Source organism: Penicillium antarcticum (assembly GCF_028974205.1).
Source record: "Penicillium antarcticum strain IBT 31339 chromosome Unknown utg000009l_segment0_segment0, whole genome shotgun sequence".
NCBI classification, from domain to species: Eukaryota; Fungi; Ascomycota; class Eurotiomycetes; order Eurotiales; family Aspergillaceae; genus Penicillium; species Penicillium antarcticum.
The window spans coordinates 4,397,147-4,420,261 of NW_026695307.1; the positions used below are offsets into that span (position 1 = coordinate 4,397,147).

The 23,115-nt window shown below is 49.4% G+C and overlaps 12 protein-coding genes across 12 annotated transcripts; 5 read left to right on the forward strand and 7 right to left on the reverse strand.

The window, feature by feature from the left end:
• On the reverse strand, nt 1-3,430 carry N7508_010018 (uncharacterized protein; the record flags this gene model as incomplete). Its single annotated transcript, XM_058468078.1, has 2 exons — nt 1-188; nt 241-3,430. 2 exons carry the CDS (start codon nt 3,428-3,430, stop codon nt 1-3), a joined length of 3,378 nt encoding a protein of 1,125 aa, XP_058315924.1.
• Nucleotides 3,431-4,338: 908 nt separating this feature from the next.
• Nucleotides 4,339-6,754, forward strand: N7508_010019 (bifunctional aminopeptidase/epoxide hydrolase; the record flags this gene model as incomplete). Its single annotated transcript, XM_058468079.1, has 9 exons — nt 4,339-4,749; nt 4,806-4,890; nt 4,942-5,158; nt 5,217-5,334; nt 5,387-5,506; nt 5,560-5,685; nt 5,736-6,029; nt 6,082-6,569; nt 6,628-6,754. 9 exons carry the CDS (start codon nt 4,339-4,341, stop codon nt 6,752-6,754), a joined length of 1,986 nt encoding a protein of 661 aa, XP_058315925.1.
• A 196-nt stretch (nt 6,755-6,950) lies between these two features.
• On the reverse strand, nt 6,951-7,936 carry N7508_010020 (uncharacterized protein; the record flags this gene model as incomplete). The annotated part of the gene is made up of 2 exons (XM_058468080.1): nt 6,951-7,468; nt 7,540-7,936. The coding sequence occupies 2 exons, from the start codon at nt 7,934-7,936 to the stop codon at nt 6,951-6,953; spliced, it is 915 nt and encodes a 304-aa protein (XP_058315926.1).
• Nucleotides 7,937-8,581: 645 nt separating this feature from the next.
• N7508_010021 (TIP41 family protein) lies at nt 8,582-9,511 on the reverse strand (the record flags this gene model as incomplete). The annotated part of the gene is made up of 3 exons (XM_058468081.1): nt 8,582-8,695; nt 8,753-9,143; nt 9,210-9,511. 3 exons carry the CDS (start codon nt 9,509-9,511, stop codon nt 8,582-8,584), a joined length of 807 nt encoding a protein of 268 aa, XP_058315927.1.
• Nucleotides 9,512-10,096: 585 nt separating this feature from the next.
• N7508_010022 (aurora family serine/threonine-protein kinase) lies at nt 10,097-11,356 on the forward strand (the record flags this gene model as incomplete). The annotated part of the gene is made up of 3 exons (XM_058468082.1): nt 10,097-10,186; nt 10,238-11,170; nt 11,222-11,356. The coding sequence occupies 3 exons, from the start codon at nt 10,097-10,099 to the stop codon at nt 11,354-11,356; spliced, it is 1,158 nt and encodes a 385-aa protein (XP_058315928.1).
• Nucleotides 11,357-11,638: 282 nt separating this feature from the next.
• Nucleotides 11,639-12,469, reverse strand: N7508_010023 (mitochondrial inner membrane protease ATP23; the record flags this gene model as incomplete). The annotated part of the gene is made up of 3 exons (XM_058468083.1): nt 11,639-11,866; nt 11,921-12,180; nt 12,238-12,469. The coding sequence occupies 3 exons, from the start codon at nt 12,467-12,469 to the stop codon at nt 11,639-11,641; spliced, it is 720 nt and encodes a 239-aa protein (XP_058315929.1).
• A 215-nt stretch (nt 12,470-12,684) lies between these two features.
• Nucleotides 12,685-14,215, forward strand: N7508_010024 (glutamate 5-kinase; the record flags this gene model as incomplete). The annotated part of the gene is made up of 5 exons (XM_058468084.1): nt 12,685-12,724; nt 12,792-12,979; nt 13,054-13,164; nt 13,223-13,318; nt 13,370-14,215. The coding sequence occupies 5 exons, from the start codon at nt 12,685-12,687 to the stop codon at nt 14,213-14,215; spliced, it is 1,281 nt and encodes a 426-aa protein (XP_058315930.1).
• A 291-nt stretch (nt 14,216-14,506) lies between these two features.
• Nucleotides 14,507-15,608, reverse strand: N7508_010025 (putative beta-1,6-glucan biosynthesis protein (Knh1); the record flags this gene model as incomplete). Its single annotated transcript, XM_058468085.1, has 4 exons — nt 14,507-14,575; nt 14,638-15,205; nt 15,277-15,377; nt 15,429-15,608. 4 exons carry the CDS (start codon nt 15,606-15,608, stop codon nt 14,507-14,509), a joined length of 918 nt encoding a protein of 305 aa, XP_058315931.1.
• Nucleotides 15,609-15,799: 191 nt separating this feature from the next.
• On the forward strand, nt 15,800-16,804 carry N7508_010026 (signal recognition particle receptor subunit beta; the record flags this gene model as incomplete). The annotated part of the gene is made up of 2 exons (XM_058468086.1): nt 15,800-16,012; nt 16,070-16,804. The coding sequence occupies 2 exons, from the start codon at nt 15,800-15,802 to the stop codon at nt 16,802-16,804; spliced, it is 948 nt and encodes a 315-aa protein (XP_058315932.1).
• Nucleotides 16,805-16,933: 129 nt separating this feature from the next.
• On the reverse strand, nt 16,934-18,380 carry N7508_010027 (putative short chain dehydrogenase/reductase; the record flags this gene model as incomplete). The annotated part of the gene is made up of 5 exons (XM_058468087.1): nt 16,934-16,993; nt 17,050-17,669; nt 17,724-17,963; nt 18,222-18,246; nt 18,303-18,380. The coding sequence occupies 5 exons, from the start codon at nt 18,378-18,380 to the stop codon at nt 16,934-16,936; spliced, it is 1,023 nt and encodes a 340-aa protein (XP_058315933.1).
• A 296-nt stretch (nt 18,381-18,676) lies between these two features.
• N7508_010028 (cystathionine beta-synthase CYS4) lies at nt 18,677-20,397 on the reverse strand (the record flags this gene model as incomplete). The annotated part of the gene is made up of 4 exons (XM_058468088.1): nt 18,677-19,270; nt 19,329-20,005; nt 20,061-20,095; nt 20,144-20,397. The coding sequence occupies 4 exons, from the start codon at nt 20,395-20,397 to the stop codon at nt 18,677-18,679; spliced, it is 1,560 nt and encodes a 519-aa protein (XP_058315934.1).
• Nucleotides 20,398-21,584: 1,187 nt separating this feature from the next.
• N7508_010029 (hydrogen/calcium exchanger domain-containing protein) lies at nt 21,585-23,031 on the forward strand (the record flags this gene model as incomplete). Its single annotated transcript, XM_058468089.1, has 2 exons — nt 21,585-22,390; nt 22,440-23,031. 2 exons carry the CDS (start codon nt 21,585-21,587, stop codon nt 23,029-23,031), a joined length of 1,398 nt encoding a protein of 465 aa, XP_058315935.1.
• Between the last annotated feature and the right edge of the window lie 84 nt (nt 23,032-23,115).

Here is a 23,115-nt window from a genome sequence, read left to right on the forward strand (position 1 = left end):
CTAGATCAGCACCCACTCGCTGCCACGCTTAATGAATTTATCAAGCATCAAGCTCACATCAGCTAGTGCGAACCGGCAAATGTAAAAGCCAAAGAACTCAGCAGCATGTCGTGTGCTGAGCTCCAGGCCAACATGGGTAGGAGACGAGTGTTTGAGGCCAGGATCCTCAACTTGCTGGGCAATTTGCTCTGTTTGATAAGTTAGCTGGAATGAACTTCAACATGCTACAATAACCCTTACCTAGCACTTGAGCAGCATCGAAAAGCCGCGCCAATGCTCCCATATAGTTTGCATTGGGCCCGGAGAACTCAAGCTGGGTGACATTGCGCTTTGCGTGTGTTCCATGGACAGATGTCATAGGAACAGAGTTGAGGGTCAGATTGTCTTTATTACTTTCGCGTGCACTCGGCGTGGGAGTAGTTGTCCCCAACCCAGAGGTCTTTGCTCGAATTCTTTTCCAAGTCAGGTATGATTTATTAGGCGCACTTTCAACGTGAGCAGGCTCATCGGGAGTTGAAGCTGGCTTGAATAGTGGCATCGAGGCCTGCACACCAACCTCGTTGCCTAGCTTTTTGGACAAAAAGGTCTGAACTTGGTCGAGAATACTTTCAAACGACTGCATCTCCTCTAAAACTGCGTCTGCGTCATATGTATCGACTTGAGCCAATTTGAGCAGAGCAGCGGTCAGAAGATCACAGTTAGACACTTTCTCTTCGAGGGCTTTCAATTTGACATTTTTAACGCGCCAGACATCTCGCGGAATAAAGAGTTTCTCTGACAAATAGCCACCGTGGGGATGTGCGAGCGTTTGGTAGAGACACCTCATCAGCCAGAATGGGCGGAGGAGGAAGGACTCCGGGCAGGGTTCCAGCGGAAGAGGTGCGTTAGAAACCAGTGAGTTCGGACGGCCAAGAGCAGTAGGAGAGTGAATATTACTGTCGAACAAGTTCATCCCACTAGTTGGCAAACCGTTCTGGTTGAAGTTGAAGTTGGCGAGGGTCGGAGTAGGCATAACGGGAATGCTGCCTGCCATAGCAGCCTTCTGGGTATCCAGGGCAGGGAATGCACCACTCCATGGCGTGCTTGGAGATTCTGGTGCGGTGTCAGGAATCTGAATTGGGACTGAGGCATTCCGAGCCCGGAAGGCTTTCGTATTGGCGTGTGCTTTATCCAATCCATCTGGAGCCGAAGGTACTTTACCCATAGGTCGCGCGGATGGTGGCAAGGGTGGAAGTTCAGCCTCATCATCCTCATGAGTACGGGACTGAGCGAGATTGAAATTTTCCATAAACGAACCCACCGACGGGTTTCGCTGCGTAGGATGTAAATTGGAACGAGAGCTTGGAGTAGAAGCCCGGGGAGGATCAGCAGAAGTCTCATCTTTAGGCAACGGTACAGGTGGGCGGCTGGTCATTGGAGCTGCAAAGCTCTCTAGGCCAGATGTGTTAGAGTCGGCTCGAGAGCGAGAACTTGTCTCAATTTTGAGCTCGCGGGTGTTCAGGCTGGATAGTCTGCGGGCCCGAACTCCTTGGCCGGTAATAGAACTGATAGAGCCAGCACGGTTTGACATTGAAGCCCGGTTGGGGGCAGGGAAATCAGACGACACTGGAAGAGGCGGTAAGGCAGAGGATGGGGGCGAGGAGGGGAAGACGTGAGGCGGAATGATATGGTCGTCTAATGGCAGGACGTCATCTTCCGCAAGAGTTGACAGTGCCGCACCAGTGCTTGCGACGTTGGATGTTGCTGAACTTTCCCACGTCCTCCCAGACACGTTGCTAGAACCTGATTCTCGCGGAAGAGCCGATTTGGATGAGATTCCGAACTCAAAGTCATCCATCACGTATCCCTTGGTCATTTCCTCCAGCAGGCGCTCTTCTTCCTCCGCTTCGTCGTCCAAATACTCTGAAGTGCGGACAGTGGGGTCGGGGGTCTGATCCTGGATTCGGCGCATTTCACGGTCACGATTCATCGCCTCTGCCTCCCTTTCTGCCTCTCGCACTCTTTGCTTCGCCAACTCAATGTTCCGGCGTGCATTCGCAACCACATCATTATCACCAGTCTCATCTTCATTATATTCTATCACTGGCTCCAGACCCTCATCATACGCAGCTTCAACGGCAGCATCGAGAGCAGCATCAAACTCAGCCTCAGTGTCATTGCTGAGGCGGCGGCTCGTCCGACGACGAAGATAAACTGATGAGGCTTTTGAATTCGCCGATGATGGTGACGAGGCACCTGATTCGTCAATCGTGTCTAGCCACGAAGTAGATTCGTCGGTTTCTTGATTGTTCACCGGCAGTGTCAAAGATCGGGGTTGATCTTCCATTGCGGAAGGTTTTAGAGATTGACGCCGCGGAGGAAGTGCTTCTAAGGAAAATCCTTTTGTGTCTTCCAGCGGAAGCTGGTGGAATCCAAAGCTAGAATGAGCAGAGCTCTGCTGGCTCTCGACCTGAGAATCATCGTTTACCGATTGGAGCAGCTCTCCGTACGACTCTTGGCTGAGGGGACGCTCGGGTAGGGCCTTATCATCGCTCTCGGGGAGAGGGAAGTCCATACGCTGAAGCTCCGTTACTCGTATCATATAAGTATCACGGATTTCTTGTAGTTTCAGCTTTTCTTCGTCCCCCCCATTGCTACGGAGCATGACAAGTTGCAATAGATTGCAAGCATCGGAGTAAGCATCCATGGCACCTTCGAAATTGGCAGCATTGTCAAGAAGGACAGCCGTGTTTGCTTTCTGGAGTGCCTTTGACAGCATCGCCTTCTGGGTTTGACCGTGCTGCTGGGTCTCCAGATCCCCCTCCAAGTCATTGAAGGAGAAAGAGCCTCCACTGGTTCGAGCAACAGGACCTTGAGGGACTTGGTGGGCATGTGTTGTTTCTGCGTTTGCCCTCGAAGCACTTGCGGACGGCTGGAAAAGATTGTTTGAGGCTGTGAACGAAAGATCGAGTTGTGGTGATGTTGAGTCGGCATTGAATATGGGAGATTTCTCAAGCGTTGGGAGGTTGAGCGTTGGAACCCCATTCGCTCCAGGCGCGCGCTGGGGGCTGTGACCCCCCAGCCCATGGTTGTAGCCCGAGATAGATACCTTTGAACTCCCTCGGCGATGACTGGTATATTCTGACGGACTCTTGCTGGATGCTGTGGACTGAGACCAACGATTTAAACTACCCAGTCCTTCTTTTATGGGACTAGTAGGACCAAGGCCTTCCGGAGGAAAGTTTGCAACGTTCTCTGTGAGGACCCCCAGGCCCGTGGGTGTAACTGCGCCTGATGGCTTCACCATTCGAGTCCGAGAGCCAGGCCGGGATGAACGGGAAGACGGTCTGTTTGGGGGCGGTGCCAAGGGTAGGTCCGATGCGAGGGGTCCCGACGGGTGTTGAGGATAGGACGAACGATTGTCATCCTCCATTGCTGAGTGGTGAATCATTTTCGCAAAGCGATGGAGAAATCGATGTAGATGTTCAATGAGCTGTCAAGTTTGAATATCTAGCACGGAAGTTCCAGATATAAAAGCGCAAGCAGGTGCTTCTTCTCGACACTATGCGCAGCTGGATAAACACAGATGGTAGGAGAATTGAGTATAGGGAACCACGTCCTGGGTGTCTTCGTTCATTCTTCGGAAGTACTGAAGTGATCGTATGCTTCGTGGAGCTCCTTGGAGAACCGTCTTAACGCATCGCTTCGTGAACCGCAGAATCGGGTAATTTATAGCAAGGTAGTCGCTTGACAGGGAGACATCGTTTCATGCAATTGAACCTAGTGGAACCGATCAGATATGGGACGCATTGCGTGGGGGACAGCACTCACAGATCAGGGGATTAAGCGGAGCGCACGACGAATGTCCAGCGACAGTGTCGCAAAGCTCTAACAATAACCAAGCCTAAGAATAGCAAATGCGCTCTGGGGTTGAGGTCAGGGGAACCCATCCACACTCAGGGGTGGTCCGTGGGGCGGTGGGCGAATGGGAGAGAAAAAAATAACAATGCGGGGAGTTGTCTGTGAGATAGTTGAGATGGACAAGGACAAGATGAGCAAAGAGCAAAGAGCAAAGAGCAGAGAGCAGAAAGCAGAGAGCGAAGACAGCAGATAGGAGGAGGGAGAGAAATTAAGAGACAGACACAGAAAAGGGGGTGCGTCTCCCTAGTTTGTATACATCGCACAGGGACAAACAAGTAGAGTTGGGATCTATAAGAAAGTCATTTCTACAATACTCTCTGCCCAAGTCTCTATACTCTCTACGTTCTAACGCACAGTCACTGTTATAGATTAATTATGTGAAGTTGTGAGTCTTCACGCTTAGAGACGGAACAAAAAAACCCTCTCCGATACAACCTCATGACTTCGGCTTTGAAATCGGCTTCTCTCCGGAGCTTCAATTTCTCCTCTTTACGCTCAGCTTCAATTACTGTACGCTTCAATCAAGTCCGCAAGATGGCGACCAATCCGCGGGATCCGAATACCGTGAGTAACTACAACAACTGGCGTTCTACCCACATCACCGCCAATTTCGATATTTTGTTCGACCAAAAGAAGCTGGTGGGCAATGTTGTTCATCAATTCAAGTCCATCACCAATGCCGAGTCTCGCGAGATTATCCTGGATACTAGCCATCTCGACATCGCCACCGTCAAGGTGAATGGCCAGCCATCCAAGTGGGAGTTGCTGCCCCCGCTGGAACCCTTCGGAGTTCCGTTGAAGATCAGCCTTGAGCAAGGTGTCGAGCTAGATGGCACCGTTGAGGTTGACGTATGTTCTCCACTGCCTTTTAAGGTTCTATAGAGCTTCATCTCACCCAATTATAGATTGCCGTGAAAACAACCGACAAGTGCACGGCGCTGCAATGGTTGACTCCAGCGCAAACCTCGAACAAGAAGCATCCGTATATGTGTAGGTCATCTGTCGGCAATGCCCTGCAACTTTACTGACAGTATTTTCTAGTCTCTCAATGCCAAGCCATCCATGCCCGGTCTATCTTCCCTTGTCAGGATACCCCGGATGTGAAGAGCACCTTTGATTTCAACATTACTTCCCCTCTTCCGGTCATGACCAGTGGTCTGCCGATTCGCGAATCCTCGGAGTCCAAGTCCGAGCACAAGCTGTATCGATTCCACCAGTCGGTGCCAATTCCCAGCTATCTCTTCGCCGTCGCTAGTGGGTAAGAAAGCCGCCGTTGCTCTCCACGCCCCTTATGTCTACTAACTTGGAATTCACAGAGACGTTTCTGAGGCCCCCATTGGACCCCGAAGTGTGGTTGCTACCAGCCCTGACAAGCTGGATGAATGTAAATGGGAGCTCGAAGCTGATACCGAGAACTTCATCACCACGATCGAGGTAAACACGGACAGTATCCTTTTTTGAACGGTCAAATACTGATTTTACATAGAAAATCGTCTACCCCTATGCATGGGGCGAATACAATGTCTTGATTTTGCCGCCCAGCTTCCCCTATGGTGGCATGGAGAACCCCATCTTCACTTTCGCAACCCCAAGCATCATCTCCAAGGTATTTTAAATGCTTCAGTATAGTTGTTGGTGACGGGAGATTGACGTCTTCAGGATCGTGAAAACATCGATGTCATTGCGCATGAACTGGCCCACAGTTGGAGCGGTAACCTCGTCACCAATGCCTCTTGGGAGCATTTCTGGCTGAACGAAGGTTGGACCGTTTATCTCGAGAGACGTGTTAGTTACATTGAAAACCATCTTTCTGAATTTTACTAACCATTCGACAGATTCTGGCTGCTATGTATGTCTATGAGACTCTTGTCTCTCTCAAATGTTATGCTAACTATCATAGTCACGGCGAAGCGTACCGCCACTTCTCGGCCATCATTGGATGGAAGTCTCTGACTGATTCTGTGGAGCACTTTGGCAATGACCACGAGTTCACTAAACTTATTGTGGATCTGAAGGGTAAGGACCCCGACGATGCATTCTCCAGCATCCCTTACGAGAAGGGCTTCAACTTCCTGTTCTACCTTGAGAACCTTGTTGGAAAGCCCAAGTTTGACAAATTCATTCCTCACGTACGTCAATCCCCTACAGTCATTGAAGGTCTTCATTTGACGTTCTTTTCAGTACTTCACAACTTTCAAGTGCAAGTCTTTGGACTCGTATGAGTTCAAGGCCACCATCTTGGACTTCTTCCAGTCGGATGCCGAAGCATCCAAGCTCTTGAACGATCTAGACTGGGACAAGTGGTTCTATGCACCGGGCTTGCCGCCCAAGCCAAGCTTTGACACTTCGCTTGTGGACGTTGTCTATGAGCTTTCCAAGAAATGGCAGTCCCTTCCCGGGTCTTCCTTCAAGCCTCAAGCCAGCGATATTGAGGGTTTGACCGCAAATCAACTGGTTGTCTTCCTGGAACAGATGCTCCTGCTGGAGAAGCCGCTCAGTCCGGAGATCTCCAAATTGATGGGCGAAGTCTACGGTTTGTCCAAGAGTGAAAACATTGAGGTTTCCAACCTCTATTTCCAGGTCGGCATGAAGGCTGGAGATGACAGCGTCATTGAACCGACCACTGAGTTGCTCGGCCGCATCGGTCGCATGAAGTTTGTGCGACCTCTGTAAGACCTCTCTAACCCAAGTTCAAGATGTTTAAAAGACTGACGCCAATTCTTCTAGCTTCCGCAACCTTCAAAAGATTAACCGCCCTGTTGCCCTCGAAACTTTCGAGAAGTACAAGGACTTCTACCACCCTATCTGCCGCGGCATGGTAGAAAAGGACCTCTTTGGCAAGAAAGACAACTAAGTTTTTCGTTGTTTTCGTTGTTACTCGATTAGAAAAAATGAGTTTAAAATCACAGATAATTTAATATGCAAGAAGAGTAGGGCAATTAGTATTGTACATGTCTCGAAGTCCAAGTGATAATCCACTATGCGTATACATCAAACCAATGCCTCAAAAACGCCAATTAGGATTTCGCACATTCCAGCTCAAGATCCCCTTATTTGCTTGACTCAACAAGCTTCTTGTCGGCCTCAGAGTACCCAAAAATACCACGGGTCTTCTTGTCGGCGCTTCCAATTGCAAAGACAAGATCAACCTCGTCCTTCTTTGCGAGCTCCGACAAAACTCGTCGGATGTATACCACTACCTGGGCAACCTTAGCCCAGTCAATCTCTTCCCCATCAGGCCCAGTCTGGCTGCCCTTCCAGAGGTTTCTCCAGACAGCGGCACCGAGAACCGCATCACCCTTGGCCAACCCCTCATCATATGCGGCGATGATTCCGCGCCATTGAATAAAAAGATCCTTCAAGTATTTATTGCGGATCGTGCGGCTGCCCAGGTCATGGTACATGTCCATTCGGTGTTCCGCCTCGTGCGAAAAATGGTCGATAAGATGGCGGGAGTAGGTGGTAACACTTTCACGGTAGGGAAGGGCACGAAGACGGACTGTCAAGAGGTACATGTGGAGGAAAGTCACCTGGGACCATGTAGAGAAAGTTGGCTTAAGACCGAGTTCTGCAGCAGTGTCCATGATTAGTTACTTTCCACTACAAGTGGCCAAGGCCACGACAAAGATCCAAGTTCACCTTTATACCACCAGCCCTCTCCAACACCAAGATCCTCCCCAGCTTCCGTCTTGGGGACTTCAGCACCTTTCTGCGATGCTTGGGGGATCTTGTAGTCCGCTTGGCTAGAGCAAGCCTCGAATAGCTTCTGGGTCATACCATATGCGACATAGGTTTCAGCGGCAGTTCCAGGCCGACGAGAGAAGTTCTTGGCCAGGTCAGCGACCTTGCCCTGCGAGTACGAGCGAATGGCCACATTCGGTTGCAATGAGGATTTTCGGGTCGACCGCGTAGACGGGCATGTGGCGGATACCAGCAGCGTTGTTGAGGTGGTGATACGAGCACATTGGGAAATGTAGGACGTCTGGGACCCGCGCATTTCACGGGCCCATAGTGTTGACAATCTCCTGGATGACATTGTTGATGATTGAGGTGAATTGGTCTATCGTGATTGGCGACTTGCATCATTTTCTGATAACTGGGCTGTTTGCACTGTTTGTTTGGATATATCACTTTGATACTCGACGGGGACGATACGATGTGTCTTAGAAGATTCTCTTTAGTAGAAGAATTTCTTAATGGCTGTATTGTAATTTCTTTCGGTTTGAACGGCATTCACCTTTCTATAGGAAGTTTCCCCGCCTTTTTTGTTTATACTGTATATGATTTCTACTCGACCCTATGTGCATAAAGTCTCTGGTCCAACAACTATGTCTACATTTGTCATAACAAATTTAACTTGCTAAAGCCCAAATTGCAAGTACTTGATTCAGCCAGGCCTAAAGCTTCTCTTTGTAGGATTAACTTTTTATTAATGGGGTTAATCGTTAAGCGTATCACAGTACTACAACACCTCCAAGTCTAAGTGAAGACCATATTTGTGAACCTGAAACATAACAAGTCCTTGTTTTTCAGATACACCGTGTTGTAATATGTTTCATTCAGTGAAATCTGGTCCGGGTACCGACGCAAAATCCCAAGGGCTCCAGGCCAAAAGTTAAGCTGGTACCCATCGTGAAAATCTGGGCTAGGACATGCCACGGAAAAGCGAGATATAGAATCTTCAATCACTGAGATCCACTCGCTCGGTGCGATGTTCTACGACAGGGAGAATCTCTGAAAGTCGGTTGGCATCTCTCAAGAATGCCGGGATATCGTCCCTGGTGGCCGCGAGCATCTGTAGGTAATTTGCAAGTCAGCAGGTCTTCAATAAAAGCCACAGAATATGAAATACCTCGCGAACTTTCCCATAATCACACTCCTTAGACAAATATTCCCGAATCGCCTCGCGGGTTTCGAAGTCTACGTAGACTCGGGTGTCTCGAAGTCGGACCAAGACGTTATCAAGTCTCATAAAGAGCCTTGACAGTAGAAGAAGTCTTCCTGGCATCACTCGGATTTTGCAAGACAACATCGTAATTCCATTATCGGCCAGTTCGTCCTCGTAAAGCACAACCTCATCGAAAAAGATGATGGGGTCTGGACGTTTCAATAGTTCGATCGGGATGGATTTCGTTGTTTCCTCGAATGGGCGCGCGTTGGGATGAAGAGTGCCCTTGTAGTCTGTACTGTAGGACCAGTCGAATGGCTTCACGATTTCTTTAATGCCTTCATGTGTTTTCTCTCTGTATTCCCAGAAAGATTAGCCTCAATCATGACATGGGTAGAAGTTCCAATGCATATATCAGTACCTGCTCTTTTGCCATTCTCTTGAGTATGCGACCTGAAGCATAGATTGACCAGTCTTGTCCACCAGGTCCAAGGCATCAAATGCATTGAAGTTAATGCCCCAGTCACCCTTCTCTGACTCGATTGCAACATAGTTGTCACCAAAGATCATCTCTGGAGGTGCGATTCCCAACTTTTGGGTCATTTCCTCAATCGGGTCTGCTTTGAGAATGGGTAGCTTCTGTGTTGAGATCACGAATCCATTGATGCGAATCGCGTTAGGCTTCTTCGCCTCTGGAGACACCGTAGCGTGTGTTGTGGTCATTGTGGACGAGGCTCACAGCTATTGCAGTCAGCAACTTTGATTAATCCGGGTGAGAGTACCTAAGGGTCTATAAACGTTCGCGATCGGAGCTGATAGCGATAACCCCGCGCGGACGGAGAAAGAGGCGGACCGACAGTCCAAGGTGTTTTGTACGGCAGAATGGTTTGACGGATTGCGAAGTCTAAGTATGCTTTGGATTGTGATAATGTAGTTTAGGAATTGGTGTTACATGTTTTGCTTTGTTACTTAGGCCTGTACTTTGTCGGTTAATGACATAAACACCATGTGAATGCCATTCAATGCATCCCAGCCCTCAAGGCGGAGAGGAAGGCGGTAGATCAGCAAAAGATACAGGAATGACATAAGCAACGGGTTGCCCGGGAGACGAGCACGGGATCGCCCAAACACCCGAGCTTTGTCTCTCTCTCTCCAGCTTTGCGATCTCCTCCCATCACCGCCAAACGACAACCAGATCATGATTGCATTCTACTAACACCACCCAGATTTTATCTCTACACCCGCTTCTCATTTTGTTCTCTCTTTGCCTGTCCCTTTACTTTGATTTCCACACAGCCGAGCCTCACCATGGCGACTAAGACGCTTGAATCTCGCTTTGAGCATTTGTCTGTCAAAGATGAGAAGGAGGGAAGCAGCGAGAGGACCTATGGAAAAAAGGTATTTGTCACTACCCATCGTGCCGGATACAAATTTCTGATATGAGTTCAGGGTTCTGCCTCCGCGGGCGTCTCTCAGACAAACAGCAACTCAAACCGGGCACAATTGCTCAAGTTGGCCCTTCAAAACAACAATGACAACAAAGTCAATGCAATGAATGTCCCCCCGTCGCCGGGCAAGGGTCACGGAACGTTGGTCTCCCGAAACACCGATGAAAATGGCGAGAAGCGCACATCTTCTCTTCATGAACAGTCGTCTGTACCGAGAGAACTGCACCTGGGAATGTTCGAAATCGGCAAGCCCCTCGGAAAAGGAAAATTTGGGCGAGTGTATCTTGCCAAGGAACGTTCGTCCGGCTTTGTCTGCGCACTGAAGGTACTGCATAAGTCCGAACTTCAACAGGGTGGAGTCCAGAAGCAAGTCCGCCGTGAGATCGAGATTCAAAGTAACCTGCGACACCCCAATGTGCTGAGACTCTACGGCCATTTCCATGACAGCAAGCGTATCTTCTTGATTCTCGAGTTTGCCGGCCGTGGAGAGCTCTACAAGCATCTTCGCAAGGAGCACCGATTCCCGGAATGGAAGGCTGCCCAATACATCGCCCAGATGGCTGCAGCATTGAAGTACCTCCACAAGAAGCACGTTATGCATCGGGATATCAAACCCGAGAACATTCTTGTTGGCATCCACGGAGAGATCAAAATCAGTGACTTCGGATGGAGTGTACACGCCCCCAACAACCGGCGCCAGACGATGTGCGGAACTCTCGACTACCTGCCCCCAGAGATGCTGCACAGTGGCTCCCAAACGAACTACTACAGCGAGAAAATTGACTTATGGAGTCTGGGTGTGTTGACCTATGAGTTCTTGGTTGGTGAGGCTCCCTTTGAAGATACTCCCATCATGACCCAACGGAGAATTAGCCGGGCAGATATGTCGGTTCCGTCCTTTGTGAGCCCTGAGGCAAAGGACCTCATCAAGAAGGTAAGACTAAACTTCTTTTACGTACATGGTTGGCTTACTAATACTTTATAGCTGTTGGTCCTTGACCCTGCTAAGCGAATTCCTCTCGATGAAATCCAACGCCATCCTTGGATTGTCAAGCACTGTGCGAAGGAAGAGCAGACCTTGAAACGAAGCTCTGGTTCCTCAAAGACCGAAAAAGCATGAACGACCTTGCATGACAGATCTCTAGGTGTTCTGGTGTCCTTTTTGTTTTGGTTTTCCTTACCCTCGTATGGAGTCTTTGGAGCTTCTGGTCTTTTGAGCATTTTAGGGCGCGTTGGGTTGTTTTTTGGAGTCCAATTGAGAGAGTTTCACATGACATGGCGATATCTTGCTATTTTATTTTGTTTCCAACGTCGCCAATGAAATATGGTACATTCCAACGAACATATCTATGATACAAGTGTGGAGAATTTATAGGGCTGAATGACAAAGAAGGGAGTGGTATCATCGGTAGATCTCATCAAACGGTCGGGTGTCTCTGAAGCAGCTCTCCCAGACTTCATTGACAACCCGTTCGGCATGGGCTTCGTCTTTGCAGGTCGGGCGAGCCTTCACAGAGAGAATAGCTCGTCTGCGGACACATTCTTGATGCTGCTGTGTAAGTTTCCACTGTCCTCTCCTGAAGAACTCGCGCGCCCATCTGCATTCGCCGCTGAGCGAACTGGCCCGAATCTAGATACAGTTAGCAGCCGTAAACCAGTGGAGCAAAGGCAAACCATTATATACCTCCGTACAAGCTGCGTGTCGCAGGTTATCGGACCAATTGACCTTGAACCTTAGGTGGTCAAAGGCATGAACCATCTCATGAGCCATTGTGTCCTCGAGGTGTCCCTGATCCTTCATCTCATTCGCGCAGATCAAGATTCCATACTCTGGGTCGAAACCACCACCCTTTCGATCCGTACAGCGGCGGCAATAAATATTGTGATTATGGAGATCACCTCCTAATTGCTGAATACTTTCACTAAGGAAACGGATGGTAGGACCTGCGTGTTGATCATATAAGTTTGCAGCCTCGGATGATTCCACGGCGAGTAACTCACTATATTGGAGAAGATAATCACGCTGTTCTTCACAACGCTTGCAATCTGCGGCTTCATTTCGGGTATCTCGCGCGACACGGAACTTCTCGATGCCTTCGTTTGACATCTTGCCGGTAAGAATGGAATAGATATTGCGGAATTGGGTCCAGGTGTCATCACCAGGGATGAAACCTGTGGTGTCAGGCTTTCCATTTGTAGGCGCAGACGCACCTGGCGACTGGGAGTCTGTCATCGTGAATTGGGACTCTGAATTAACTGATGGCTGCGCGCAATACAGGAAGAACCTCCGCAGAGGGCGGTCGTAAGTGGCAGAATCGTCCGGGATCGGGCAAAAAGTGACTCCTCCGCGGACAATTGCCGCAGGCAGTCAACAAGTATTTGTGTCTTCATTTTGTTTCTCTTCTTGGTTGACTGCGAGATCCATTTGGATTGACTGGACTCGACATCATGGCAGCCCCGTCAAGCCTCACAATTGTGATCAAACTAGGTGCGGGGAATCTATATTTGAGCGATGACTCGAATCGCGATACTGACAACTCCGGTTCTCGTTGCAGGAACGAGTTCAATCGTTGACGAAAAGACACACGAGCCAATTTTGTCCATCTTAACATTGATCGTTGAAACAGTAGCCAAGCTACACAGAGATGGCCACCGGGTTGTCCTTGTATCGTCTGGCGCAGTGGGTGTTGGTCTTCGCAGAATGGATGTGGACGAAAGACCAACATATCTTCCACGGATACAAGTATGAGACGCTAGGGCATGGAGTGATGCGCATTTCCAAGATGTATTCATGTGGAAGCTAATCACATGTTTTAGGCACTCGCTGCAGTTGGCCAGTGTAGGCTGATGAGTCTTTGGGACAATCTCTTTTCGCATCTCCGCGTCCCGGTGGCCCAAATCCTTCTAACGAGAAATGATATTGCAGATGTATGTGTCTTATTTGATATTGCTTGATATTCCTTTCCTATGCTGACATTCGTTCCAGAGGACCCAATATGTCAACGCCCAAAATACCTTTGGACAGCTGTTCGACATGGGCGTGATTCCTATTGTGAACGAAAATGATACCCTGGCTGTTTCTGTAAGAGCACCAATTTTGTTCTACGTCGCCAAATTCTGACAATCTTTCAAGGAAATTAAATTTGGCGACAACGATACCCTTTCTGCGATTACAGCGGCCATGGTCAAAGCCGATTACCTTTTCTTGATGACCGACGTCGATTGTCTTTATACTGCAAACCCCCGAAATAATCCTGACGCAAAACCTATTGAAGTTGTATCCGACATTGCCTCTCTTGAGGCCGATGTCTCATCGGCTGGCTCCTCTCTTGGAACTGGAGGCATGAGTACGAAGATTGTGGCTGCCAAACTGGGAACCAGTGCTGGCGTAACAACCGTTATTACCAAGAGCTCCAAACCAGGCAACGTTCACGAGATCGTGAAGTATCTGCAACACGTTGAGGCTCGCTCTAATGGCACGGCAAATGAACAAGATGCCCCAACAGCCCCTCTCCATACCCGATTTCTTCGGTCTGGTACGCCGGTTCAATCACGAACCTTCTGGCTGCTCCACGGGCTCTACCCACACGGTACTTTGTTTATCGATCACGGAGCCTACAATGCCCTCTTGAACAAGGCGAACCTGCTTCCAGCTGGAGTGGTGGGAGTTGAGGGTCATTTCGGCCAACAGGAGGCTGTTCGCTTAGTTGTTGTTGAGCGTCCATCTCCCGACGCTCTCAACGGTGACTTTTACCACCACGCTCAGGAGCCTAAGGAAGTTGGTCGGGCCTTGGTGAACTATGGCAGCCTTGAGATTGCGCATATCAAGGGACACCGCAGCACCGAGATTGAGACACTACTTGGCTATGCCGACAGTGATTACGTGGCAATGCGGGAGAACATTTCGTTCCACCCTGAGGATATCGTCAGTCATCCGGTGACACCATCATTAACGCCGGCTCTGGATGAGTGGAAGTAAAAATAATTAGCACCATGCCCGATCATTGATTATACGCATTCAACGAACAACCGAGACGAAAGATTTCTTGCGCTCAACCGCATTGGATATAGTAAGGCGTGTTGTTTTCCCATTAATATTGGATTTCTTTCAATATCGAGGTGGTGGGATATAAGCACAAAAGTTCATACAATAGAAAGCCATTGAAGAGCCGACAAACTCCAACGCCAGGACATCAGCCATACAAGGATCCTCACGCTGACGTGATCGCTACGGAATGATATCCACCAAAAGTAAGATGAGGAAATACAATCAATCCTTCCAACGGTCCAACCACTTCTGCATTCTCTTGTCTAGGGTGGGCTGAGAGGCGGGAGCAGCCTGGGGTGAGTGAAAAGTTAGCATTTTGTAAGTTGCTGCAAGGCCAATAGTATTAAACATACCGTGTTCTCAATGCTGTGTGCTGTCCATGTGGCATACGCCATATCGGTGTACTGAACAGTCGGAGCCCCAAGATAGGCAGTTGCAATTGAGAATGGGAAAGGCGGATATTGAGGAGTAGCCGATCTAGTTGCAATGGTAGTCCCAGCCTTCTTGGGCATGGGAGCATACTTTATCAGGCCAGTCTGTTCACCGAATGGGACCGTATGCTGATCAACAACGGCCGCTGCGACGGCACCGGCTCCAACGCCGCCAATAGCCATCACCTGTCGTTTCCGTAACTCATTGTGACCAGTTTCAGTATCCACTGTCGGCGTTGGGAACTGTAAAAGGGTCCCGGTTGATGAAACGCTGAGACTCGAGATGTTGAAGGTCGAGGGGACTTTCTCCTCGAGCAGATTGTCATCCTGAACTACAGGCCAGGGGATTGCGACAGGGGACTTTGGTTGCATTGTCTTGATTGCGTCCATTACTTTGGGCGAAAAAGAGCCTCTCATGTTTCGTAGGGTGAAATGAGATGTGAACCCAGACCAATATTCTTTGGAGTCTGTAGAAACCACCTTGAGGAAGCTGATGGAACATAGGCGGGTTGGTCAGTTAACATGGACTTGTATGCCTCTCAAAGGGAAAATCAGTCTTACTATGCATTAGGCTCGTTCCCACCGACACTCTGGTCGACTCGGAAGGAGATCATATCCCCAGAAGAATAGGCGCCATTCTCGATCACTTGCGATAGAGAGTCCTAAATGGTGATGAGCAGGTGTAAAACGCGGCCCTCGAATGAGCAACGTACATAAGAATCTGTGGTTTCATCACCCGCGCAGAGATAGAAGTCGTAATTTGAAGGCTTTTCACTATCCAACCCCCAAAGAAGACTCACAACATCTCCGCCGTCGAAACTCAGACCATCTGTGATCTGGGAATAGGCGAAGGCCGCGAATGACAGCACAACTGCCGGAACTTGGACTCGCATACTGAGATGGTTGAGAGAGATGAATTCCAGTGAGAAATCCTTCCAGAGGAGAGAGACTCCATCCCTTCGTTACCCTGTGGTATGCAAAGTTGACATTCCTTGAAAGGGCCATTTGCCTATACATCAATAGTGGCCTGTGCGGGCCACCTCTTCTCCGTCATCAGCCCACTCCGCACTCACTTTCAACAACAATGTCGAGCAAAGCGGGCTGGGATTCGGTGACTGGTATTGCCACGTTGCTATTTGATGGCAATCTGGTGGCCATCGCCATTGCTATTATCTTCACTTTCGGTGTCCCAATCACTTTGCACCTGATCTTCTTCCAAGCTGTTGCGTCTCCGCCGTCGAGCAACTTTTTGCTCCTAGGACCCAGCGGATCTGGGAAAACTGCTTTTACAACCTTGGTAATATCATTCTTGAGATGGTCAAAGGGGTTGAGTCCTTGCTAACTTAATCTACAGCTCGAGGCCAAGTCTTCCCCGGCTTCGAAGAAGTCGCAAACCACTCACACCTCTCAACGATCGACCCTGGTGACTGTTAACCTGCCGCCCGATGTTCCTACAGCTTCCAATCGGTACCGTTCGGTCAACGATCCCTCCTTGAAGGAGGCGGCACGCAACCCGATCAAGTACCGTGTAAGGGATACCCCTGGCCATGGCAAGCTCCGTGTCTCGCAGGGGCTATCGGAGCTCCAGGCTATGGCCCAGTCTAAGGACATCAAGACCCGGCTACGGGGTATAGTCTTCATGGTTGATACCGCTGCCCTGGTGGACGAGGTGACACTCCGCGACACCGCTACTTATCTACACGATGTCCTTCTGGTCCTCCAGAAGCGTGCTAAGAACGGATCGTCCAGCAAGCGGACCACCGAGATTCCTGTCCTGGTCGCTGCGAATAAGCAGGATCTGTTCACGGCTCTTCCACCGGGCTCGGTGAAGGAGAAACTGGAGGCTGAGATTGATCGCATCCGCAAGTCGAAGAACAAGGGTCTTTTGGATGCAAGTGCCGACAGTACCATGTATGACGACGAGGAGATTCTTGGAAACGACGACCAGGAAGCTTTCAGCTTTAAGCTGTTGGAACACGAGGTTGGTGTCAAGGTTGAGGTTGTTGGTGGCGCCGTCAAGGGTGACTCGCAGGAGGAGTATGGCTCTGGAGTGCGTCGCTGGGAAGAGTGGGTTGGCATGTGCCTGTAAGATTTGGGGTTTGCTCCATTGCTTTGTTGTCTCGGTCCAAAACAGTAAATAGATTGATTGTGCTTTGTATTTAATATGGCAGATACCAAAAGTGCATTGAGTTCTTCAGCGATTAACCTACGTTTCCTGCTAACTCTGCCATTCCCAGTCCAGCCCCAGTGTCTCTGTAGCCTGAGCATCAATCCAGTCCTGCAGGGGATCAGCCTTGAGATCTGAGAAATCTGATTGAAAGATGAGATACTCACCCACAAATCCCTCGAAACCTTGAGTCGTCCAGCAATCGAACTGGGCTCACACAACGTAGCGATAGGTATAAAGTATTGACCACGAATATTCCCCTCTCTCACCTCAGCAGCAGCAGCAAGATACAAAGCCGTGGCAGCCCCATCCTCCAACGTCTGCCCCCAAGACGATCCACACAACCTCATAAGCCAACCAAAGAAAGACCCAAAATAAGAAGACCAGTCAAGCCACTGATCAGTGACAATATTCCCCGGAAAGAATGAATTGACATAGATATGCTTACTAGCCGGATCACGATCATTCAAAAGCCGTCGACTGAGCTCTTTCGCGAAAAGAATATTACCCAGCTTTGATCGGCCATATCGCCAAACGCCATCATATAACGCCGGCCATTTGGTACGTGTAGATGAAGTCAGAAGATCGAGATCTAGCTCCTGGCAGGTCAGGTGTAGAGACGAACTAGCAACGACGATACGTACATCGCCGTTGCGTACAGTTACCACGCCATGTTTCAAGAGAGGCATGAGTAGTGTAGTCAAAACTTGGTGCCCGACGCAGTTTGTCGCGAAGACACGCTCGATATTCTGTGGCGAGCGGGTGTATTCATTTGGGACGCCGAGGGCTTCATGCTTTGTTAGATACATGGTAGCAGGATAAAGATGATACCTATACTCACCTGCATTGCAGACCAGGATGTGAACTCGATCTGTCAGTTCTTTGATCTTTTCAGTTGCGGCTTTGACATCCTCGATATCTCCCAGATCACACTTGACGAACTTGACTCGAGAGTCATCCTCATTGAGTGAGATAGCCTCAGTTTGTCTCCATTCTTTGCAAGCAGCGATGTACTTGTCTTCGCTTCTGGCGAGGATAATCACACTCTCTATTCCGTGTAGGAGAAGCTGAGCCGTGATTTCTATTCATTGTTAGCATATTTCAACCCAATATCTACAACAGTGGCCATAAGTCCGCGTTGATATGATCTAAATGGCTCGCCCGAGGCACTTGAAAAAAGGCCGAAAAAAGAGGCGATGAAAGAGGTGACAAAAGATCCGAGGCACATTCACTTCGAGTTCTTGTCAGGAATTGTCCCCTACTTCACAGCATTGTGAGCAGACTTATGACCCCTGTTGCAACATTCCAATTGATGTTCTCATATCGAAACTGTACGTGCCTTTGCCAATGCCTGCATGTCCACCCTATTGAAGGATTAGCCAGGATCAGCCTTAGTTGATGTGATAGCCAGATGACTTACCGTGACTACAGCCACTCGTTCCTTTAGATCCGGCACATCATCGAGTGAAAAGTTGCGGTAGGTAAATATTCCAGTCATTTTTGAGTTGAGAAATGGGTTGAAGTTGTCAAACTCGAGGTGTAGTACGTATACGTCATCGCCACCGGTACCATTGGACTATGCTATTCTCTATGTGTATTAAGTATGCATCGTACTCAACGCCAATTATCTTTGCACAGGTATCGTGTGTTGAATCTCAATGAGGCCTGCGGAAGAGGAAATAAACGCCCATCCCAAATGTCAGAATGCCCAATGTTGAACCTCTACCCCAAGAAGCAATATATCATGCGAAATACATTTTGGACAGAAGAAATCTCTATCCGATCAAAAGCAATCTAGGCCTTGTTCGCCTTGCTCTGGTGCAGCATCCAGGTGAGAAGATCGACCTTGGTGACAACGGCCAGAGGCTTCATAGCACCGCTCTCATCCTTCTCAGTAACGACAGCGGCACTGTTCCACTCGAAAAAGCGGTTCAGCACACTGAGAGGGGTATCCATAGTGATCTCAATGAAGCTACGGCTGCGAGCCTGGGGCTTAACGATGTCCTTGCCCTTGCCGAGATCACGGGGATCGGTGACAACCTCGGAAATCTTGGAGAAGTCAAACATAACATCGGCGACAGGGCTTTGGCCGGAGGCACGGCCGTGAGTCAGTCGGCTGAGCACGTTACCCAGAGTGACGAGACCAACGAGCTTGCGGCCGGAGGGGGCAAGGACGGGAAGCTGGTCGAAGCCTCTGTCGCGCATGATTTCAATGGCAGTCTCGCAGGGCGAGCTGGATGTGACGGTGGTAATGGGCTTCAGGCGCAGAGCGCTGACCTTGGCATCGGCCAGAGGGTTGGACTCGGGCTCGATCTCAGTTGTCGTGGCAACTTCAGCGGGGAGTTGGGGGAGCAGGTCGTTGGCGGCGAGCCAGTCATCATCAGCGAACTGGAAGTAGTCAGTATAATGTCCTTTGAGGTTGCATGTTGCATTCATCCGATCTTACCTTGGTGAGGTAACTTCTGATGCTGTCGGGGAGCACCACAACCAGAACGTCGTCCTTGGAGAATTTGTGTTCCTCGTTGGCCTTGACGAGAGCAGCAATGGCACTGCCACTGCTACCACCAACCAGCAGACCCTCCTGGGCAATCAATTGGCGAGAGAACTTGAAAGACTCCTTATCGGCAGTCTTGTACCAGTGGTCCACAGCCTCCCGGTCAAGAACATCGGGAATGAAATCATATCCAATGCCCTCAACCTTGTAGGGCTCGTTGGCGCGAGCATCGTTGAGGGTGCTAGGCAAAGCCAAAATGGAACCGAAGGGATCGGCGGCGATCACCTTGATATCGGCGTTGTGCTTCTTAAGACCGCGAGCAAGACCAGTGATGGTACCACCAGTTCCTGCGCCAGCGACAATAGCCTTGATCTGGCCATTGGTCTGGTTCCAGATCTCCTCGGCGGTACCGAGCTCGTGGGCCAAAGGGTTGTTCACGTTGCCGTACTGGTCCAAAATGTGGGCATTGGGCAATTCCTTCTCGAGACGCTTGGCGACACCAATGTGGGACTCGGGCGAGTCGTAGGCGGCCTCATTGGGGGTACGGATGATCGTGGCGTTCAAGGCGCGCAGGACGGCGACTTTCTCGGCGGACATCTTCTCGGGGAGGGTGATGATGGTCTTGTAGCCTGCAACAATCATATCAGTACAAATTATAGCATGATCAAATTAGTATAATCATACCCTTAACAGCACCAACCAGCGCCAGGCCAATACCACTAAGTCATAATTAGCACCCCGAATCACACCATAGAGAAAAAACGAACGTGTTGCCACTGGTAGGCTCGATGAGAGTGTCACCAGGCTTGATACGACCCTCTCGCTCGGCTTCCTCAATCATGCGCAAGGCAATGCGATCCTTAACACTGCCACCGGCATTGAAGTATTCCAATTTGGCGTAAACGGTGGCATCGATTCCAAGGCTGCGGGGCAGACGGTTCAGGCGAACAAGGGGTGTGTTGCCAATCTGCTGGGTGATGGCATCCAGAGCCACCGGTGGGTTGAAGGTAGTAGAAGACATTATGAATATGAAGGTCACTACCCGGAGCAAAAGGAAGTGAGGTTGTAAGAAGTAAAAAGTTGAAGACTTCCGTTTTTTACGCCCCGCCCGATGATAGCCGCCGGTGGACCCATCTAATCTACATCTGTTGTGCTTTGCAGTATATAAGAATGGAAGTAGATATATAAGTATAGGACAATAGGATATAGGAAGAGCTAACTATATGGGTACATGTATATTTGTCTATAATTTAACTCCGAGTTACGGACTCTGCATATGTAGGAAGATCGCATGTATATAAACAGAGGACAGGTCAAATTGCATTCGGAATTAAGTTGAGGTCCACAAACACATATAAATTCACACTGTACTGTGAAATATTCTATAAGTCATACTGTAGATGAGAATATACAGCAAATCACAAGTCTCTAGGGCCTAAGCACATGACTTAGTCTGCTCCTCCGCACACCGCACTTAAAACTTGCTTTACCGATTCAACCGATCTCTCTTCTACATGCACGACGATCTCTATCCACATTGCCCACTTTACTCCAATAATTCAGCAAAAAAATCAAGCTAAATCAAGCTCTTCCTGCACAAGTCTTTTCACACTCTCTAGGAAATGATGCGCTAGGTTGAGCGATTTCTGCAGAGCCAAGACCGTGGCTGTGCACAGCTTTGGGACATGCCATTCCCCACACCAATCTACATACAGGACACCTTGGAGTTTCATCTTTAGCATGCCAAAGCTGCCAGGATGCCAGTTATTTACTGTGACTAGAGGTTGGGAGCCCCTTTGGGAGCCCAAGTCGCCACAGGAAAGCTGAATACGATCGTCATGGCGCAGCTGTACATCGTGGCTGGATGCGCCAAGACCTCCTGGCTCGAGAGATGCTCCATCCCTGATCCATTGCTCTCGATCATTTAAAGGCTGATTGGCTATGCGGCCTGCCAGCTCATCCCACAGTTGTGGTTGTTTTCGTTGCCTCCTTTCGTACGGGCTAGAGCTGTATAGTCCCTGCTATCCCCCAATCTTTCTTTGCATTTTTCTTACCCTCAGCATAAAATCCTTGTCCTTGCAGCGTTCTTTTCTCGATTTTTTCCTCTCTGTCAAGCGTTTATTTCAAATCCAACCTCTCTTATATCATTTGGTCGCTTCTCGGTCTGGTACCGTCCTTACCCAGACAGTAGCCTCGAGCTCTGTGATCATGGGCTCAGTTAGGTCAGCCAACGACCAAAAAACAGATCTGCGCCTCCGCGGGAATGGTGATGGATCGAAAACAGTGAAAGAAAAGACCTCGCAGGGTAACTCGATATTGCCTACCAACTCGACCAGTTCCAAACGACGATATGGCCTCTTTCGTGTCAAATCTGCAGGAGAGAGCGGTCGGACTGGAATACACCCATGGCATCTCCTCAAAGTATGCTTCAGGAGTGTCTGCACACTGTCAATGGTGGTGAACATTCTTTGGCCTTTTGTCCCTGCCGCTATCGCTATACACTTTGCTCGACCCGACCTTCATGTCTGGATTTTCAGTCTCAACTACATCGCCATGGTGCCCTCGGCAAACTTACTCGGCTTCGCAGGTGGAGAGCTAGCCAAGAAATTACCCAAGATGCTGGGCATCTTGGTTGAAACGACACTAAGCTCCGTGGTGGAACTTGTCCTATTCATGGTCCTATTGCATAACCATAACCGAACAGACCATGTCGATCTGATCCCCGTTATCCAGGCCGCTATCCTTGGCTCCATCATGGCAAACCTCCTGCTTTGTCTAGGCATGTGTTTCTTTGTTGGTGGCATCCGACGCGAGGAGCAAGTCTTCCACGAAGCAGTCAGCGAGGTCGGTACTGGACTGCTGCTTGTCGCAGGCTTTGGACTTTTGATTCCTAGTGCTTTCTACTCGGCGCTGCGTGGAAGTGTCAATGAAGAGTTCACACTTGACGACTTAGGTGATTATGCTCTGACAATCAGTCGTGCCACTTCGGTTATTCTTCTCGTGGCATTTTTGACGTGAGTGACTGTTGATTTATGCATAGAAAACCATTACTGACCCCAATAGCTACCTGGTCTTTAATCTTCACAGCCACAACTCCATCTTCGACGAAGTCCTAGCGGCAGACGAAGATAACGATGAAGACAGACACGAGGAACGCGCCAGGGCTAAGCTCACATTGATCGAGTGCTTCCTTGCCATTGCATTTGCCCTGACTTGTGTTTGTATGTCCGCCGTGTTCCTGGTCCAAGAAATCGAGTACATTGTGGCTCGTGGTGTCTCGGATAACTTCCTCGGGTTGATCCTTGTCCCGCTGGTCGAAAAGGCTGCGGAACATCTTACTGCTGTTGATGAAGCCTGGGACAACCAGATCAACTTTGCACTCTTCCACTGCCTGGGCCCTTCTATCCAGACTGCACTGCTGAATGCACCACTTACCGTCATTGTCGGCTGGGGAATGGACAAGGAGATGAGTCTGAACTTTGAAATCTTCATGGTTGTTCTCCTTGTTCTGTCGATTCTGGTTGTCGGTAATTTCTTGCGAGATGGCAAGTCCAATTACCTCGAAGGAGCTCTTTGTGTCTTGGTGTATTTCATCGTTGCTGTTTGCACTTGGTACTATCCTGGAGTGGAAATTGCCTCGACGAACCAGTATTAACAGGGATCGAGACCACCAATCGAATTTGTTTGATACATTTCAAAATGAGATTGCTCCAATATACCATGAATATTAATGTCTGAA